We start from the raw sequence: 19,450 nt of genomic DNA, 5'->3' as shown, positions 1-19,450 counted from the left end.
CCATTATTCTTTACCATTTCTATTGAGGTGTCTCCTTTGTTTGAATAGCTCATTGGTGTTTTCTTTGATAGAGTGTCACAATGCTTTTGGACATTTTACTTGTATAAAGACATTCATACAATTTGCACAAGGGTAGCTTACAAATCAACTTAAAGGATTATGGACCATTCTTAATACTACAAATTAAACATAGATACATTGTAAAGAGACATCAAGGGCTTTAATATCTTTTAAAATCAATTAGTGTCTTCTTGCTATTTCCAGTCATGGATTATCGTGTACTATTTCACAGAATTACTAGTGATGATAGATTGTGAAAATTATGCTTTTAATAAATCTTGGTACCGTTGCCAGCTTTCTTCACACTCTTGGACTTTGGAAATTTCCATTTTGACATGATTATGTTTAGTAGGCACTTCTCTTAAATATTTTTAAATGTTTCTAAATTTTGGTCAACAAGATTGGACATGCCAAAACTTTTGGTCTAGGACTTGGATAAATTAGGTTGGCACTTATGGGTGGCAACTATAATTAACAACTCAAGGTTATATTGAGCTTTAAAAACTCACCATTTATTAATCCTATTTTATTGGCATTTTTGGCTCATTAGAAAAATCCCAAAAAGACATTTTACCCATTTTATGTCACTTTCTGGACACTTGTACAAGATGCGACTTCTTTTGGCACCCATTGTTTCTATAAAAGGGACTTAGTATACACGCCACTCTTTATCCCTTCACCTATCCTCAAATGCAATTGTTTCCATCCTCATCACCCACATTATCTACCCTTCCTCTCTTGCTACCACTAGTTTGTCACATAAGCTTCATCTATTGTATGCTTATGTTGCAAGCTTATGCACTTGATTTGTTGCAGTTCATAGGATATTTTACCCTACTATAGTAGCCGCGTCTTAATTTCTAGGATCCCCATTGGTAGATAGTAGAGAACATATTTTATAACTAGGCAACCTATCATTTAGATATTGCAGCCCGTTTTATAGCTTGGGGATCTATTACAAACCTCCATTATTTGTAGGAGCTGCTATGTTCAACATCATCTATTCCAACCTAATTTGCATTTTTCTCACTTAGTAGGTCGCGATCAAAATTTTACCTTCATCAAATTTCCAATTATTCTCATCCTCAACTAGCACTCACTTGTTGCGTGACATCACTCTCAGCTCTAATCGGCTATGCACGATGATGTTACACTTGGGATATGCACACAAAGAGCGACACTCTCCATGACCCTCCCATGGTCCACTCCAACAAAAGTCAATGGTTGTTGGACACTTTTGATCTTTAAGCATCCCATTCATATTATCTCCTTAGTGGGGTAACACTAATGGTTAGGCAGACATCTCATCATTTGAGGCGTTGTTATAAATCTAGTTGATTATCTATTTGGAGGAGGCAAGGGTTGTATGGAAGGATGTAGACATTTGGTGTCACCTTGGAAAAAGCCCACTAAATGTATCTTGTATCGAAATAGAACACATGCTCCACTACTTTACAAGCCTCAACCTTTAAGTTTCAGTTTGGCAACCATATTTCCCAAGTGGAGTATTTGACATATTAGTTGAGCTTCTAATCCACATACCAAAAATGAATAATCATTTATAGCATGGAATGCTAGGATATCTAATTCCATTTACTCCCCATGCACAGCTTTCCTTCATTTATTAGATTGTATTCTTTCCCTTTTAGATGTATGAGAGTCACTGATTACTACTAGAGTATCTTGAGCTTATCATGAAGGCTCAATTTGTACAAGATATGCACGCGATAACCATAATGTCTTCTTAGCCTTCTCATTCATTAGAGGCCCTAAGCACCATCATGCTCTCAACAACGAGGAGCAAAACACATGGTTTCTACAAGATATAGAGTGATATGTAACCAATTCAAAATATTGAGACACCTCTTTCTTGGAGAATCATAGTGTCTTCTCGATCTTCTCCTTCATTGGATGCCCTAGGTAGCATCACGCTCTCATGAGGAGGACATCGCATCCTTCCTCTCATCCTCGTTCAATCACCAAACCTTTAGTGGATGTCAGGGATGAAATTCACAAAGTACTTGCTTAAAAGATGGCCAAAATACACTCCTATTCTTCACACTGCACTCCATCAGGAGTTGCACATCAATCAGAGTCAATTGGTAAGGCTACCACCTCTTTATTGAAGGAGGACACACCACATTTGGGGTGACTAGTGAACCCTCATCTTCATCACAACTAGACTTCATGTCAAGTTCTCATAATCATTATGATTAATATAAATTGAAACCCCTCTTTTTTCTCCTTTTGTATGCAAGATCTAGTTGTGAGTCCCCCTGGGACATGAGTGGTATAAGTATGCTAATGTTTGCAAAGTAGTCTCTAAAGAAAACATATGTCTTTAGATATTCTTGTTACATTACCTTCTACTTTATATGAGCATGTTGTTGGCACTATCCCATTTGCAATTCTCTCTCATTTCTCCCTCTTCATGTGATCATTTAGGATCTCTTTGTTATGGCTAAGTAGCTTAGAACTAGATTCCACACTTGCATTATCTACATTAGGTTCCATTCCTCAAATGACAAGTACATTAGGCTTAAGATATTTTGTTTCACCTAAATAATTCATTATCATGTTCAATTCCACATGTCACTTACCTATATATGCATGCCACTCTGCACCCTAGTACTTCATTGTTGGGAAGGCCACTCATACCTCACACCTACCTTCAAGTAAGCACACGTGTCACTCTTTGGAATGGTTGTGGGCATCTCTCTCAAGCCCCTTGGACATTTACTCAACCACTCAAATGCAACCATATCTATATCCTCTGCTTATATTGCCATTTCACTCATTTGATAGGCAACTTAAATGCAATGAAACCCATACTTTTCTTATCATGCACCCTCCCTAGGCTAATTATATGGTACCATGTTTATGCCTAGTCAACCAAGTTACACTTGGATCCATATGGATGCCTCACCAATGCATTGTGGGAACTTTTGGGAAAATCCCAAAGTCTATTATGGTCCCCCCCCACCCTACCCTCTCTACTCAACACTCAACACTCACTCTTCATGACTTGGTCGAAACCCATGAAACAAGTGCTTGAGCCTTAAGGTCATTGGGACCTTATAGTTGGTCTATAAGCTATGTTAGACCCTCCACTTGTCACCCTGATTATATCTATCAATGGAAAGCTTGCAATATGACATCAAACATTAATTTGATATAGAGGTTACTTCTTGAGTTTCACTCATAGTTTCAATACTTTCAGCCTTGGATCTAATCATTAGAACTTTTTATTGGCTAGTGAGAGATCAAATAAGTGCTTGAGTCTCAAGGCATTTGGGATCTTATAGTTGGTCTAGACACTACGTCAAACCCTCAACTTTCCATTGAATGTCAAGTTGATGTAGGGGGTTACTACTTGAGTTTCCTCATAGCTTCACGTTCCCCTTACATTTGATAATTGGAACTTCTTCTTATTAACTAGCGAAAGGTCAAACAAGTGCTCGAAGCATAGGGCCTTTGGGACCTTATCGTTGATCTAGATGCTATGTCAAACCCTCAACGTGCCACCATAATTGTATGTATCAATGGGTTGACGTAGAAGTTACTACTTAAAGTTCACTCATAGCTTCAACACTTTCCCTTTGCATATAATCATTTGAACTTCTTATTGATTGTTATGTGGCAAGAGATCAAACCTAACATATCAAACTTGATTGTGAGTTGCACAACTTCTTTATGTTTGCTATCACTAGCTAGGTGGTTACTCACACAGTTTGCCACCACTAGCTCACTAAAGTATGATCTAGTCCCGTTATTTTGAAACAAGCTACCCTCTAAACACTTCCACTTTATGCAGCAAGTCATTTTTTTGCCTTGATCACTAACCTTTTATGAGTTTGAATTATTGTCTTACATGGCAAGTCCACAAAAAGACATCCCCATGTTTTGTACTTCAAAGGGGACTCCAATATCCTCCTCTTTAAAGGGAAAATCAAGTTATGCCAAGAAATTGTAAGAATGGAAGGCAAGTCCTAAGAAGTCTAACACCTCTTCTTTAGACAAAACCAAAGATAGTAAATTGATTTGCTAGCACTTGCCTAGAAATAATAAATATTATACTCACTACCAATGCTTGGATCATGTAGATGAGGAGGTATAAGAAGGCATAGGATCTTCCACCTTAGTCACCTCCTTAATAAACCATACTACACCCACAGGTTGTATTCCACTTGCATATCTAAGAGAGGGTCCTTCAACATCTACATCTACTTCTTCTATTCCTCATAATAACCATAACCTTATTGGTGCACCACTAGACATGTGGCATATGGAAAGCCTCCTCAATTAGCACCTTTTAGGATATCTAGAGGTATGGCTAATTGGTCTTATGCAACTAGACACATTAGACTTCTCATGATAGGCATATCTAGCTAGTCTTATGAGGTATCGTGCATGATGGTGGCCACAACCTTAGGCTAGTGCCTTTTAGGTCCCTTAGGGTGCACTAGGCTCATTTAGCATTTACACCCTTAATATACTTAGGGTACTTGAGTTTGGCCCCCATAGGCTACTCTAATAATCTATTTATCTTCCATTGCACACATTCACTCATTCGCTTATTTATCTTGCACTACATTCATTTTGTCACTTAGTTTGCTCTTACTTTAGCTTATCTTTGCTTTGTTTTTGAAGGTTAGCACCATAGTATCGAAATATGAAGAATTGGTATGCAAGTTTTGGTCTCTTCTAGTACTTACATGTTGGCTCTTGTATTTTAATCAAGGACCACCATTGCAAGTTCACATCGAGCTAGACACATAATTTAGTTGGCCATTCAATGGTGGCTCCATAATCTCTCTTGGGTGATTACCACAATGATTGCTTCTCAAACATAGCTCTTCAAACTAAGTTGCTTCTTCATCTGCTACTTCATTAAGTTCTTTATCAGCATCAACTCCTCCTCCTCCTTCAGTATCAACTTCCATAGTTTGATAAGAGGTTGATTTCCACACTTGGTACATACAACTTTTGGCATTATCTTCTTGTCTTCAAGATTAAACATCCTTCTTTGTTGTATCAAGCCTTTTGCATTGCATACATTATTGCAATTCATGACACTATTCACTCTTGTAAAAGGGATCTTGGGCAACCCAAGGTGTACAACAACATGTGAAAGTAAGCACCTATCCAAGCGGAAAATCCATGCATTCTATAGCATGATTCCCTTTTAACTCAATGAGCAGAGCATATATGAGCACATTGATCACCAAGATCATAAAAAGCTACCACCCACACTACATCTACTACCACCACTTCTTCAATACTTCTTCACTGACATCCTTGAGTTTGGGTGTCTATTATTGGGTCTTACTTTTATATGAACTAAGGAGCCAATGCTAATCAATAAAAATAAACCAAGTCCTATTCAATAGGCAACTCAAAAATAGATATACATTGCCTCTATGATCTTAGTAAGACTTTGGGTAGACTTGAGCAACACCCTTGGCCTAATGTCTTGGCCTTTTTGTGGTGGGACCTTTGGTCAAGTTTGAATTATTTGTTCACTTTCCTTGGTCCTTTGGGGTAAGTGGGTGTGCTCATCTACCAAACCTTGCATCTAATTTATTCTCTTTCTTTTGCACTTTTGATGCATTAAGGCACTTTAGCCATTTTCTATGACTTTCTAGGTAGTTATAATAGAGAAAATAATTATTTTGGCTCTAATTGTTTCAATAAAAGAGACTCAATGTGCACATCACTCCGTCCCTTTGTCTATCCTTGAAATACCAAATGGTTATTAAATTTGCATTTTAAATTGGTGATTTGTAGGAGGAAATATATTAGACCTTGTGGCTTTGTTTAGAAGGGGTAGGAAAGCAAAGTGTATAGATTGAAGAAGGCATTGCATGGTATGAAGCAACCTTTGGTATGAGAAAATATATGCACATTTGACTATCCATGGTTTTTAGAATGGTCCAATTGAGAGCATCTTATATGTTAAACATGAGAGTGATGGGCCTCTAATAATCGTGGTTTATATCAATGACACACTACTCACTAGTCCTAACGAGACACATACTACTAATTTTAAGCCCGAGTTGAATGTGCTAGATACTTCTTGATATATCTAATTCGGTCCTATTGCATTATTATTTGGGCATTTAGTTCAAGCAGTGTGACGAAGATATTGTTGTGTGTCAAACAAAGTATGTTGAGATATTGTTGTGGAGATTTGGCCTTGAGGATTGTAAACCTGTTGCTACTCTTGTAGAGATAAGTTTGAGGTTGAGCCTTTGTAATGTCAAAAATTGCTTTGTCTTTTCCTATCAGTAGGCTATTGGATGCTTGATTGATCTATACATTATGAGACACAACATTCAGTTTGCAGATCCACATAAGACTAGGTTTATGCATAGCCCAAGCATCGAGCATTGCATGCAATTCATTACTACCACATTTATATGCTTTATTAGATTCAAATTGGGACAGTTGTTATGACACTCATGTTTCAATAAGCAATTTTTGCTTCATGCTTAGTAGCTAATGTATGTCGTGGTTGAGGAAGAAGTAACCCACTATGGCCACTTCTCATGGTAAAGTTGAGTACAAGGTAGCTTTCATAGCTATGATCGAGTGTGCTTAGCTCATATACCTTTTAGCTTATTTGGGTATTGAACAGTCATTTGCAACCACCATCTTCATTGATAGTCAAAACACATTGGTAGTTTGTAAGAATCCAATGTTCCATACTTACACTAAGCACATTGAGGTGCTTAATTATTATGTCAAGGAGAAACTTTTCATATAAGCCTTGGGGATCCTTTCACAAAGGCCTTGCCTTGTGAGAAGTTTGAAACTTTTCATAAAGCTCTAGGCTTACTCCCCATTGTGGATCATGGTTCATTGGGCTTTGCGGCTTCGCTATATGGAAGTGACAACGTTTGATTAAATTTGAGGAGTAATTTGGTAATTTGCACAAAACGCTTGGCAAGTTGGCTGGTTTTGACACGTTGAAGAATCAAATGTTTGCTACTCGCAGCTACAAGTGCTTTTAATCACCTTGTCTGTTGTCGCAGGAACACACAGGCTTTGATGTTGAAGAGCATGAGAAGCTCACCCGACTGAAAACAGTCCAGCGAATAAGGCTAGGATGTAAATATGAAGTGGATACTTGGTACTACTCCATATTCAGATATGCGAACAAAGCAGAGAAGCTTCCTGACATGCTCTTCATCTGCGACTTTTGCCTGAGCTTCTACAATCACAAACGCTTCTTCGATCGGCACATGGTGAGATTGATCTGTTCGTTTTTCCTTTTGTGAGGGTGGAATGCTTGTTTCATTTAACAATGCCATAACATTAAGATAGACATCTCAAGCTGAGACATCTGATAGTCGGTTATTCATTCAAGCAGTCTAATAGGCTTCCCCTTGTTACATAATTTTTGATATGGAACACTCTCACAAGGTTGCTTTGTACATTGTGTTTTGCCTTGGGGATATTTTGTTCACAGGATGCTTGTTTCATTTGACAATGCTGTACTATAAAGATGGATATCTCGAGCTGAACATCTGATAGTCGGCTATTCATTCAATCCTTATAATGGACTTTCCCTTGTTACATATTTTTTGATATGGAAGTCCCTTACAAGGTTGCTCGAGCTGAGACATCTGATAGTCGGCTATTCATTCAAGCCTTATAATGGACTTTCCCTTGTTACATATTTTTTGATATGGAAGTCCTTTATAAGGTTGCTTTGTACTTTGCGTTTTGCCTTGGGATATTTAGTTCCTAGGAGTTTTACGAATAGAATTATTTCTCTTCTTAAAAAAAAAGAAAACAGTGATTGTGAAACAGTGATACTAGCTGATTTTGAGATGATCACTTAAACTATGTCTCTCCATTTGGTCCAAATTGGCCATTTAAAATCTCCACTTTTTTGCTTTCTCACAGAATTTATATATAGTCTTCTAGATCATAGCCAGAGAAGGAAAAATATAAGAAAATCTTCATTCAATGCGTTTCTTCCCCTTTTGACAATCTAGTTTTAGTTTGTGAACCACTGCAGCTTCTTTCTCTGTATTTAATGTTAAGAGAAAATGCCATGGTGTGTCTCTTATATAATTACTGGCCTTCAGCAATTACAGCTTGTCATCTTCACTAGGCTATCAATGGCCTGTGGAAAATTTCAAGCTATCATGCAGGGTTGAGCATGGGGAGTTGGGTGTTTTGTGAGGATTTTTGTGTTTGCATTACTGCTAGATCTTTGTGTGCTCCTTGTATTACCTTTCATTGAACACACCAAGTATTACTTAGTTGTATTCTAGTGTCTAGTTTGTTAACTGCCACTTTGATGAATTTGTAGTGGTCCATGTACTAGGTAACAAAGGCCTACTAAACAATCTGTAATTTTAATACATCAAGCTACAGAAGCTGTTATTGATTGGACATTGGTGGTAAAGGAACTTAGTTTCTGTTAACACATTCGCAGCAAAAGGGAAGCTGTCTAAAGCATCCTCCTGGCAACGAAATTTATAGAGACGAGTATGCCAATGAAATTGTCTCTGTCTTTGAAGTAAGTTGCATTTGTATTGCAAGAAGTCAAACTATGATAGTGCTATGGTTAAAGTGACATGGTTCATTTGTTATATTCACGTTGGTATCATAATCCATGGAAATTTTTACGAAGGTGTAAAGTTGCGTATTTCTACCTGACTATTCTTGTTTTGGCTTTCTTGTTAGGTTGATGGCAGGAAACATGCCTTTTATGCTGGAACTCTTTGTGATCTTGCAAAGCTTTTCCTAGATCACAAATCCATGACATGTTCCACAAGTGACTTTTACTTCTACATTCTTTGCGTATATGATCAAGGGTTTCATCTGGCAGGCTACTTCTCAAAGGTTTAATCTAGGAAGTAGGATTTTGAGGCTTTTTCTAATTCAAGGTTTGACAGGGCTTAATCAACTTCAGTAGTATGATTGTAATGTAATCTTCATGATGTGGTTCAAGGGTCGTGCAGGGGGAGATAACCTCTCTTGCATCTTAATATTTCCACCATATTTACGAAAGGGGTACGGAACATTTTTGATTCAATTTTGTAAGTATCTTTGAAGGCCACTAGGTCTTGATTTTGGTTTCATCTTTTCACCTTTACATTTACTTTGCTATTGAATAATCTGAAATAGAATAGTCAACATTTGTTGGGGGTGGTTATTATCTTAATTGGTTTGTCTAAACATTATCGACCAAGTGGATAACACAATGGCATATATACCTGCTGTATAATATTCATTGTTTGGAAAATCTAATGAAATGACCTTAGAAAGGTTATCTCTAATGATCATATGATTTGTGCCAAAATTTGGAATGATAAAAGTCTGCTGGTAATTGAGTGAAAAGGTGATCTCAACCCTTGATATGCTTCTTGGTATTGCTGTTTTGGCAAAGGTGTTGGTAGTCATTGATGCTTTGATGGTGGCTCTGTTGATGAAGGAAGTGATCACTGGAGAAAGAATTAGGCGAAGTACTTAGCTAACATTACCTTCTCTAGGATGAGCAGGAGTTGAAAGGAACTCGAATAGCTAGATAAGGGCTTTTTTTTGGAGGTTGCACAAATGCATGGCTCTTAGTTACCTTTCTATGCTCTTAAGTGCTCCATGTTAAAAGGCCCCTAAATGAGAAGCCACATGACATTGGTAGGGTACTAATTCAAACACTAGAAGGGGTCTAGCATGTTACATGGCCTATGTGGACTTGACTACTGGGTTAAGTGGCAAAGAGCTAATAAAGGTTAGTGGAATTTGACACCCTTGCATTTGTTGGCAAGTTATTAGGGGCCCTTGACTCAATGGTGTCCAAAATTCAGTGGAATATACATATGGGACCCCTACATCATTTGCTGAGTTATCAGGGGCCCTTGTGTCAAGAAAAGTGATGGGATGGTATGCACCCATACCATATCATAGAGACAATTTGGTTTGTAGGAAGAAACACAGAGTGCGGAACAAATATTGAGAGAAGAAAGCTTAGAAGAAGAGTGAAGAATGATGAACACTGAATCATGCTAACTAAATCATGTCGATACAATGGAGCAAAGCTCTGAGATGACTGCATTGTCCTTGCTGATCACATGGTAGCACTTGCAGGGAATTTGCACAAGGAAAGGAGTGAAACGCATTCCTGCAGGCAGGTATAGAAGTAAATACTGAATGGTGAAGGACAACTGTAGAGGGAGAAAAACACAATCCTCATGTGCTGTGGGACTGGAGGAAGAAGAAAACTAGCAACCACTGGCTTCGGATGATGTAGGACAGCAGGATGGCTTGTAGCAAGCTGAAAATGTAGCCTCAGGATGATCACTAGCTGCAAAACACAGGTCAGCCATCAGCTGAAGCCATGTGTGTTGCCAGAGAAGGGACCAGCTGCAAAAATGTAGGTCAAATCTGCACAGAATCTGGTCACTAGCAAGGGGAAATCTGTTGCCAACCTGCCTGAAGGATGTGGACAGTTGGGCGACCTGATCTGCTCCAAAAGGCAGCCTGTAGATGAAGAGACAGGGCGCCTGGCAGCAGATAGCAAGGAAGAATACTCCTCGAACTGTAATGTCCTCCAAGTTAGGGTGTGAATAGTAGTGGAGAGGCTGAGGAGTGAAGAGAAGAATGATGGATGAAGAGAGTGATTTGATGGACCACACCCTTTTTGGGGGTGTAAGTGTGAAACTAGAAGGAATTAAGGGAAACAAACAAACTTGATGAATGCATTTCTCAACACCCCTTCTCAGGCCCAAAAAGGTGCCCTAAGAGATATGTGAGAGCGAGAAGATCCATCCTGGAATCCAAGTCTTCCTTCTAAAAGGAGACCTGTAGTGAAGAACAATAGACAGGATGAGCTGATAGAGCTTGAAATTCGACCTTAGGGAGAAGCCACAAGCTTTGTATCCCCATGCTAGAAGGAATATGAAAGTCTAGCTACCAAGTCATGGCTAAAACATCCAAGGTCCAGAGCTAGGTAGAACTTGTAGATCATGTGTATCATAGGTTTAACCCGGAGTGTTGCTAGTCCTAGGCTCAGAGGTGAGCCCGTTTGGCTCTATGGTTGGAAGGTGAGTCTGATGTCCAATTCCTTTTATTGTGGATTTGGCTTGTGCGTATCTCATGCGCATGTTGGATCCTAGGGGGATGTTTCATTGGTGTCAGAGCATCAACTTGCAATTGGAGGTGAGATTTGATGATTTGCACAAAACCACTTTTGCTCATGGAACTATGATTTCATGTGTGACAGGTATGCCTTTATCTCATTAAGGGTGGTACAGGACATTGCTAGAGAGAGGGGTTGTTGAGAAACCACTTCTTCAGTTTACACACTTCAGTTATGGTTTTGCATTGACAATCCCAAAAAGAGTTAGTGTGCACATTTTTGGCCATTTTTTCAGTGGGTGTCCACATAGTGGTGCGCCGCTCTAGACAACTTATGCCTATAAATTGGCAGTCACCTCATTCATTCTAACATCCACTTCAATCATTCTTTACCCCTCCTCTTCTGCCACTCTTCCCTCTTCACTCCGTTGTTGGCCATACCCCTACTGTAGGACATCATAGTTCGTGGTCACCCTTCCTCTTTCTCTTTCAGGCGTCGTATTCCCTCATCATCAGGTTTGTGTTTGGAGGTCTTCTACAGTTGTCAAACTTCTTTCCTTGCTGGCAACATCTCCTTTACTCATCAGGCATCTTTTGGATCATTGTGTTTGCTGCATTTGGAGGCTCGCCATTAGTAGGCATTAGCTTCCATTAGCTTGGTGACCTGCTGTCATTTACGTTTTGCATATGGAGGCCTGCCTTCCCTCTACCAAGCGTTAGCTCCTATCATCTGGTGATAGCATTTTGCATTTGGCGGCTATCTTCTCACCCTTGGCTTTAGTCGCGACACACCGTATGTATTTGCATTTTGCAACATGGGGACTTTCTTTGCATCTGGTGTCATCACCTGGTACTTGGTGTATGTCACGAGGACATGAAAATTTGATGCTTTGCTTATGTTTAATTGAAATTTGATTAAAGGATTAATCAAATGTGCAATTAAAAGATGCACATGTGTTGCACATGTGAGGTGCAAGCTGCTTTCTCACAGTTGAAGGCCGAAGGACCTTGTAAAAAAGATGGGTGTCAAAGGCAAAAGTTGTAACAAGTTACACTTGTTAGATTCTAGGTGAATTTTGGTGTCAGTTTGTCCCTAGGCCCATTAATTGGCCATTAAGTGTCAGTGGTGACACTAGGGACTAGGCATTAATTAATGGATTAATGCTTGTCCAAGGGTCAATTAATGCATGGGACCACTTTGCGTTGCAAATGGCCTAGCCAATTAATTTTTGGATGGGCAAGGTCAATTTTCTGGGCATGGATTAAGGGCTGAATTAATTAATTCTGAAAATTAATTAAATGGCTGGAAATTGCTGAAAATGGATTAAGAAAGTTGCCACTTGGCAAAACTTTCCTATGCAAGTGGGGGAAAGGCTAAATAGGGCTGAAGGGAAAGGGAAATCTCGTTTTTTCATTTTGGAGCTGTTGGAAAGAAGTGTTGGACTGTTGCTGCCAGCTTTTGGGGCCATTTCCTAGCCATTGGAGACCATTTTGGTGATGGAAATTGCATATTCTTGACCTTGGGAAGCTGGCAATTGCTGCTGATGCACTTTCTCCTGAAGATCACAGTCTCTGATGCTCCTATTGTTGTTGGTGCATCCGTTTGGGCCTAGTACAGTAGGGCAGCAGCTGATTTTGATTAGTTCTTCGCGACAAATCTCAAAATTTTCTCTCTTTACAACATTCTCTCATCTCCTTCAGCTTGTGGTTAGCCATTCTCAACAATTCTCAGCCATTTGGAGGAGATTTCAGCCATTTTTGGTTGGCTGATCTGTAATTTCTGCAGTAAACCCTAATTTACAGCAGAAATTAGGGTTTAGCAGTCACCTTGGGATCCGTGCCAGAGATTGAATGCTCAAGGGGTTGAAATCAGCAGCTGATAATTGAGGATTATCAAGGGATTTCAGGAGCCAGCCCATCCCAAATTGATTTGGGGCAGCATTTGGCCAGCCAAGGGTCAAATTGGAGAAGAAGTCCTAGGTGAATCAAGGGGCAAATGACCCAAAAGGCTTGCTGGTCATATATGACAGCAAGAGCAATTTTTTAGCAGGAGGAGATTGAAGAATCTCAAGTTGTACTCCTTACAATTGAATGAAAGCTAAAGAAATACCGTAAGGGGCGCCATTTTTGGGGTCACCAGGGTGTCTACTGTCCAAGAATGTTATGGTAAAGTGTGTATTTCATTTTATGTGTATTTAATTGTTGTAATTAACTCTTAAATTAGGTTATCACCACCCATTCCAAGAAGGAAAGCTGGTTTCACTGTAAGTATCTGGCCTGCTTTCCTTGCATTTGATAGCTCCGTGGGATTTGTGTTTTGCTGTCCAAGTCATCTCCTTGGCATTTGAGGATTGCGGTTTGCTCCCTCAATAGCTGTCCTTCACCTTCTAGTGATTACTTCGATAGCCCATGGCCCGGAGGACTGCGTTTTGCTTCCTTTATTGTGTAGATTCCCCACAGGTGTTGCCACTTGATTTAGACAGTATAGTCATCTTCCGAGCGTTGGCTCCACTGTATCAGCTTTTCTTTTCATAGCATGATTTAGTGCATCATCATCGTGTTCTTGTGTTTCTGAGTTTCTCTTCTCTCTTAGTGTTTGTTGTACACACTGTGTTTCTCTTTGCAAATCCTACTATCTCTATGCACTGTCGCATATCTTGATAGGGTATCAAAGTGCAAAAGCTTAGAGAGCTATGACCTTGTTCATTAGAGAAGGCAAAGACAAGTTGCAGGTTTGATATCATCTACTGATTTCCCCCCTTCTGTTGCATCCCCAAGAGACAGAGATACCCTTCTCTTCCTCTCCCACCCATCCTCCTTTTATAGGTTTTTACTCAATGCTATGACTTCTCCACAGGTAGATGGACAGACCATTGGGTGCTTCTCTTTCAAAATCATTGGGCCTCCCCTTGATGCTTGCTGACATGAATCTTTGCTCCGTACACTGTTGGAGCATATGCGTCTATCCCCTGACACTCATTGTGTCACTTCTTCCTTTTGGGCCATAGAGTTTATTTTGCATTGGCTTTTAGACTTTTATTTTCAAGGCAATAAAACATATCTGATACGTACTAAGCCCTTTTGAGCCACCAGAGGATCGATTGGTACCATGGCCTCCTTGTGATTGCCACAATGCACTACAGAAATTGCTTCTACTAGGGTTTCAAGAATGCCACCTCGACAATCCACGGTTCTACAATTTGCTCCATCAAGAGACAATGATTGTTGGATACTGTCCCCTCGGCAATTTGCTCCTTTGCGAGATAGTGGATGTTCAACACCTTCCATTACTTCGGCTTTGCAGTCTACTCCATTGAGAGACAATGATTGTTGTCCACCCTTGGCTTTGCGTGAGCCTCACCTTTTCCTACCCTGGACTACTCAGGTTCAAGAGGCCACCACCTTTGGGAGTTCTTCGACATCTTCGACCCCCCAGACACCTTCTTTGGCATGACTGATGGCACTTCTTTATCATTAGATGATTCGGAGTCCATGATCCATGAGTTTTTAGATTCCCTATCTCTCATAGGTGGGGATGTACTCTTTTTGCTCTTCGAGGGGGCTCCTATTTCTTTGGCTTTAGAGGGGGCCCCTGCACCTTCACTCTCATAGGGGGCACCTACTGATCACATTTTCTTCCCCACCATTTACTCTTTGGGGATGGCTGTCTTTGAGCAGTCATTACAGTGGTGCACCACCCGAGGTAGCTTATGGCTATAAATAGGTAGTCACTTCATTCATTCTTACATCCACTTTAGTCATTCTTCACCTCTCCTCTTCTGTCACTCTGACATTCTTTTCTCTTCACTGCATTGTTGCCCATATCCCTATTGGAGGACATCATAGTTCGTGGTCACCCTTCCTCTTCTCCTTCAGGCTTCCTGCTCCCTCATCATCAGGTCTACGCTTGGAGGTATTCTATAGTTGGTGACCTTTCCTTGCTAGGGACATCTCCTCCACCCATTAGACGTCTTTTGGATCGTCATGGTTGTTGCATCTGGAGGTTCTCCATTAGTAGGTGTTAGCTTCCATCAGCTTGGTGACTTGTTGTCATTTGAGTTTTGCATTTGGAGGCCTTCCCTTTGCCAGGTTTCAGCTCTCTGAGCACCTGTTGACAACATTCTCTATTTGGCGACCACCTTCTAATCCTTTGCTTTAGTCCAACACACCCTTGGTATTTGTGTTTTGTAGCTTGGGGACTTGCTCTGCATCAAGCATTATCATGTGGTACTTGGCATTAGTATCTGAGCTACTTTCCTTGCGTGTGACAGCTTTGACACACTCGGATTTGCGTTTTTCTGCTCATGTCATCTCCTTGGCATTCAAGCACTGCGGTTCACTTTCTCAATAATTGGTGATTATCTTTCTCATCTCCGATAGCATCATCTGAGGATTGCATTTCCCTTCCTCGACAATTGTCCTTCATCTTTCAGTGATTATTTTGATAACCCACTGCTCTGAGGCTTGTGCTTCACTCTCCACTGTGCAGATTCCCCACAGGTGTTGCCGCCTGATTGAGATAGGTCAATGCAGTCATCTTTTAAGCTTCGGCTCCACTATATCAGCTTTTCTTCTGATAGCATGATTCAGTGCATCATCATTATGTTCTTGTGTTTCAAGTTTCTCTTCTCTCTTAGTGTTTGCCGTATACACTGTGTTTCTCCTTGCAAACCCTACTGTCTCTCTACACTATCACATATCTTGACATGGTGTTAGAGCACAAGAGTTTAGAGAGCTACAGACCCTGTTCATCAGAGAAGGCAAAGACAGATTGCGGTTGAAATAATGTACTAATTTCTCTCCTTTCACTGCATCCCTAGGAGATAGAGATATCCTTCCCTTTCTCTCCCACCCACCCTCCTTTTATAGGTTGACATTGCGATGCTATGACTTCTCCATAGGCAAATGGACAGACCATTGTGTGCTCCTCTTTTGGCATCACCTTTGCTCCGTACACCGCCAGAGTATATGTGCCTATCCCAGGCACTTGTTATGCCACCTTTCCCTTCTAGGCCACAGAGTTTATTTTGTGTCGGCTTTTAAAATTTTATGTTCAAGGTAATAAGACGCATTTGATGCGTAGTAAGCCCTTTCAAGCCACTAGAGGATCGACTGGTACCATGGCCTCCTTGTTTGCGACCATTGTAATGCACTATGGAGGTTACTTCTATTTCTTCTAGGGTTTCAAGAATGCCACCTTGACAACCCGTGGTTCTATAGTTCGCTCCATTGAGAGACAACGATTGTCGGATACCATCCCCTTGGTAATCTGCTCCTTCACGAGATAGTGGATGTTCAATACCTTCCATTACTTTGAAGTTTGACTGTGTAGTCCACTCTATTGAGAGACAACAATTGTTGCCCACCCTTGGCTCCACCTAAGCCTCATCTTTTTCCACCCTCAACTACTCAGGTTTGAGAGGCCACCTTTGGGAGCTCTTCAATATCTTTGATACCCCAAATTGAGAATATTTTGGTGTGTATAGTCCAAAAAAATCTTTTTTGGTGTGTTTCTCTGTTCCTATGATATTTGACATGCAGTCTGGTAGTACTGATGTAGATGTATTGATTGTAAATGTTGATATGCATGAGGATTTTGATGATGTAGAGGTTTTGATCAAGGATGTCACTATGTTTTCTGAAATGCAAGTTGAAGTTTAGGGCACAAGTTCAATGACTGATGCAGCGCTAGTGGATGGTGCGATACATGCTATGACTGATAATGTGGATCAGTTGACTATTGATGTTATGTGTAACATGTCTAATGATGATGTAATGATGAAGCATCCCTTAGAGGGGGTACCTACTCATCGTAAAGTTCTTTCCCACCATTTATCCTTTGGGGATGGCTTTCTTTGAGTAGTCATTTGAAACCAGCCTTCCTCTTCGGATAGGGTGGTAAAGCCTGATCAAGCACTTAATTACAACAATTAATAATTGAGCATAAACTAAAATGGACACATTACCTTAATAATCTTGGACAATAGATACCCAATTGGCCCCATAATTGGTGCCCCTTTTAGTATTTCTTTATCTTTAATTGGTAATGGACAATGTTCAAGTTGAGATTCCACAATCTTCTTTTTTGATCCAAAAGCCCCTTGCTATATATACAATCGGCAAGCAAGTTGGGCCAAATGCCCTTGGATTTTCACTTAGAAATTGTACAAATGGAACCACCATCTGGCCAAATTTTGGCCCAATTTACATTGGATGACCTAACATTTGAAATCCCTGTCAAATCCACGAATTTCAGGTGCTGATTTTAGTGTACGATGCCTATTTTTGTTCGCATGGATCCCAAGGTGGTTGTCAAACCCTAATTTCTGCAGAAATTTAGGGTTCATAACAAAAATCCTGTTGCTGTCCACCAAATTTGGTTGAGATTTGCTAACAATGGCCGAGAAATGCTGAGACCTTTTGAGAAATTATTGGAGAAGATGAGAGAAAGCCAATATGAGAGAGAAATTTGATTTTCTTCGCGGGAAAACCTTAAAATCTGCCTGTTGCCTGCTCCAACCTGCATTTAATGCAGTCGCTTATTGCTAGGCACCTCCTAAATGGTGTTAGGCACCTCTAAAATGCTATCACTTAGTGCTAGACACCTCTAAAATGTTGTCACCTAATCAACAATGCTGTTGCCAGCCATTGGAGGGTGTCTCCTTGCTGTCCCTTGCCTACTGAGGCCCCCAGATAACTTTCTCCTCTAGAAATTTAGCGTTTATAGTAGAAATCCTCCTATTGTCTACCGAATTTGGCTGAGATCTACTGAGAATGGTTGAGAAATGCTGAGAGCTTTTGAGAAATTACAGAAGGTGAGAGAAAGCCAAGATGAGAGAGATCTGATTTTCTTCGTGAGAAAACCCTAAAATCTGCTTGTTGCCTGCTCCAGCTTGCATTTAATGCAGTCACCTACTGCCAGGCACCTCCAAAATGCTCACTTGATCAGCAATGCTGTTGCCAGCCCTTGGAAGGCTCCTAGATGAGTTTCTTCTACAGCAAATTGTTGTTCTTTGATTAGAAAATGGACGAGCAGCTCCCTCTCTCTCTCTCTCTCTCTCAAGTTGTAAACTAACTGAATAGCTGAGACCCAACCCTGAAAAACATTTTCTTAGTTTGCATGGGCATTTTTGTTGAGTGGTAGCCTTCTAAACCCATTTTTTAGTATTATCCAGCATTTTAATTAATTTTCAAAATTAAATAATCTTGAAAATTAATTTCAGTCCTTTTGACCGGGCCCAAATTAAATGTGCCCATCCATAATTAAATTGGTTAGGCCATTTGCAACTTGGAGTGGTCCCCAACCTTTGTTGACCCTTAGATTGACATTAATTAATGCTAGTGCTTGGTGTTAACATTGACACTTATTGGCCAAACAATTGTCCTAGGGTCAAACTAGCACCAACTGACTCCCAACGCCCAAATAGCATCCTTTGGGTCCTTGGCCTGTTACCATGAAATAATTTACCATGTGCATCACATGTGCTAAATAAACTTGCACATTTGATTAATAAGTTAATCAAATGCTGTCAGTAAGATTAAATCATCTTAAAATTTCACGTTTCTGTGACAGACCTCCCTGTTGAAATCTTTGCAATCATCCTTGATTAAACTGCATTGTGCCAAAAGAAAAGCATATTGCATTGGAATTTCCATAAGGCATCATAGTCACAACATTAGCCACTGTTGTGTGTATGAGAAGTGCATAGTGCTGTGGGTTGCATTCCTAGCATCAAACACTAGAATGTCTAGGGATACATGCCCGAGGTGTAGCATAAGGTGACCTAAGACATAAATTAGGACCTAAACCTACTTGAGGTAACGCAAATGAACTTACATGAGAGAATGAATCTACTCTTAAATCTAGATTAGTGATGCAAATGGAACCTAAATGCATGCTACGTGGGTGGCATGGGTAGGCATTGAATGGGGATTTTACCAACAGCAAACTCATATAAAGTGAATATAAACTTTGAGATATTTGTATACAAGGACTCTGGTTCTAGATTTTCCTCTATTGAAGTTTACATATTGTATAAGTCTTGGTCCCTGGAGTAACTAATAGTCGGTGTTTGAACATCTGAAAGAGAAACTGAAAAAAAACTTGGCTCATACAAAATTAAAGGTGTATAAAAGCTTGCCACCATACCTAGTGGAGATGAAGACGTTGGGTTGCCAAGTATGCATTTTGCCCTGAGCTAAGAAGTTGCCATATTCACCAGCTGGTTTCCTTGGCAGAGATGCACCTCCCAAGAAGGAATATGGAGAGGATCCATGGTTGTTGGTAGGTGATGAA

At 40.1% G+C, this 19,450-nt stretch overlaps 1 protein-coding gene across 1 annotated transcript in view; it reads left to right on the top strand.

Annotated features, from left to right (window-relative positions):
- The window catches only part of LOC148029423 (histone acetyltransferase of the MYST family 1-like), a 177,313-nt gene that overhangs the window by 129,811 nt on the left and 28,052 nt on the right, over positions 1–19,450 (top strand). The window contains exons 4-7 of the mRNA XM_087688561.1: positions 7,095–7,307; positions 8,510–8,593; positions 8,761–8,919; positions 9,029–9,116. Coding sequence (XP_087544687.1) covers positions 7,095–7,307; positions 8,510–8,593; positions 8,761–8,919; positions 9,029–9,116 — 544 coding nt within the window. The remainder of the gene's footprint in view (positions 1–7,094; positions 7,308–8,509; positions 8,594–8,760; positions 8,920–9,028; positions 9,117–19,450) is intronic.

This window comes from Lygodium microphyllum, chromosome 11 (genome assembly GCF_053477565.2).
Source record: "Lygodium microphyllum isolate KBCC chromosome 11, Lygodium_microphyllum_v1.1.10, whole genome shotgun sequence".
Classification (NCBI taxonomy): Eukaryota; Viridiplantae; Streptophyta; class Polypodiopsida; order Schizaeales; family Lygodiaceae; genus Lygodium; species Lygodium microphyllum.
The sequence above is the reverse complement of the archived record's forward strand: the minus strand, read 5'-3'. Positions and strand labels throughout refer to the sequence as shown.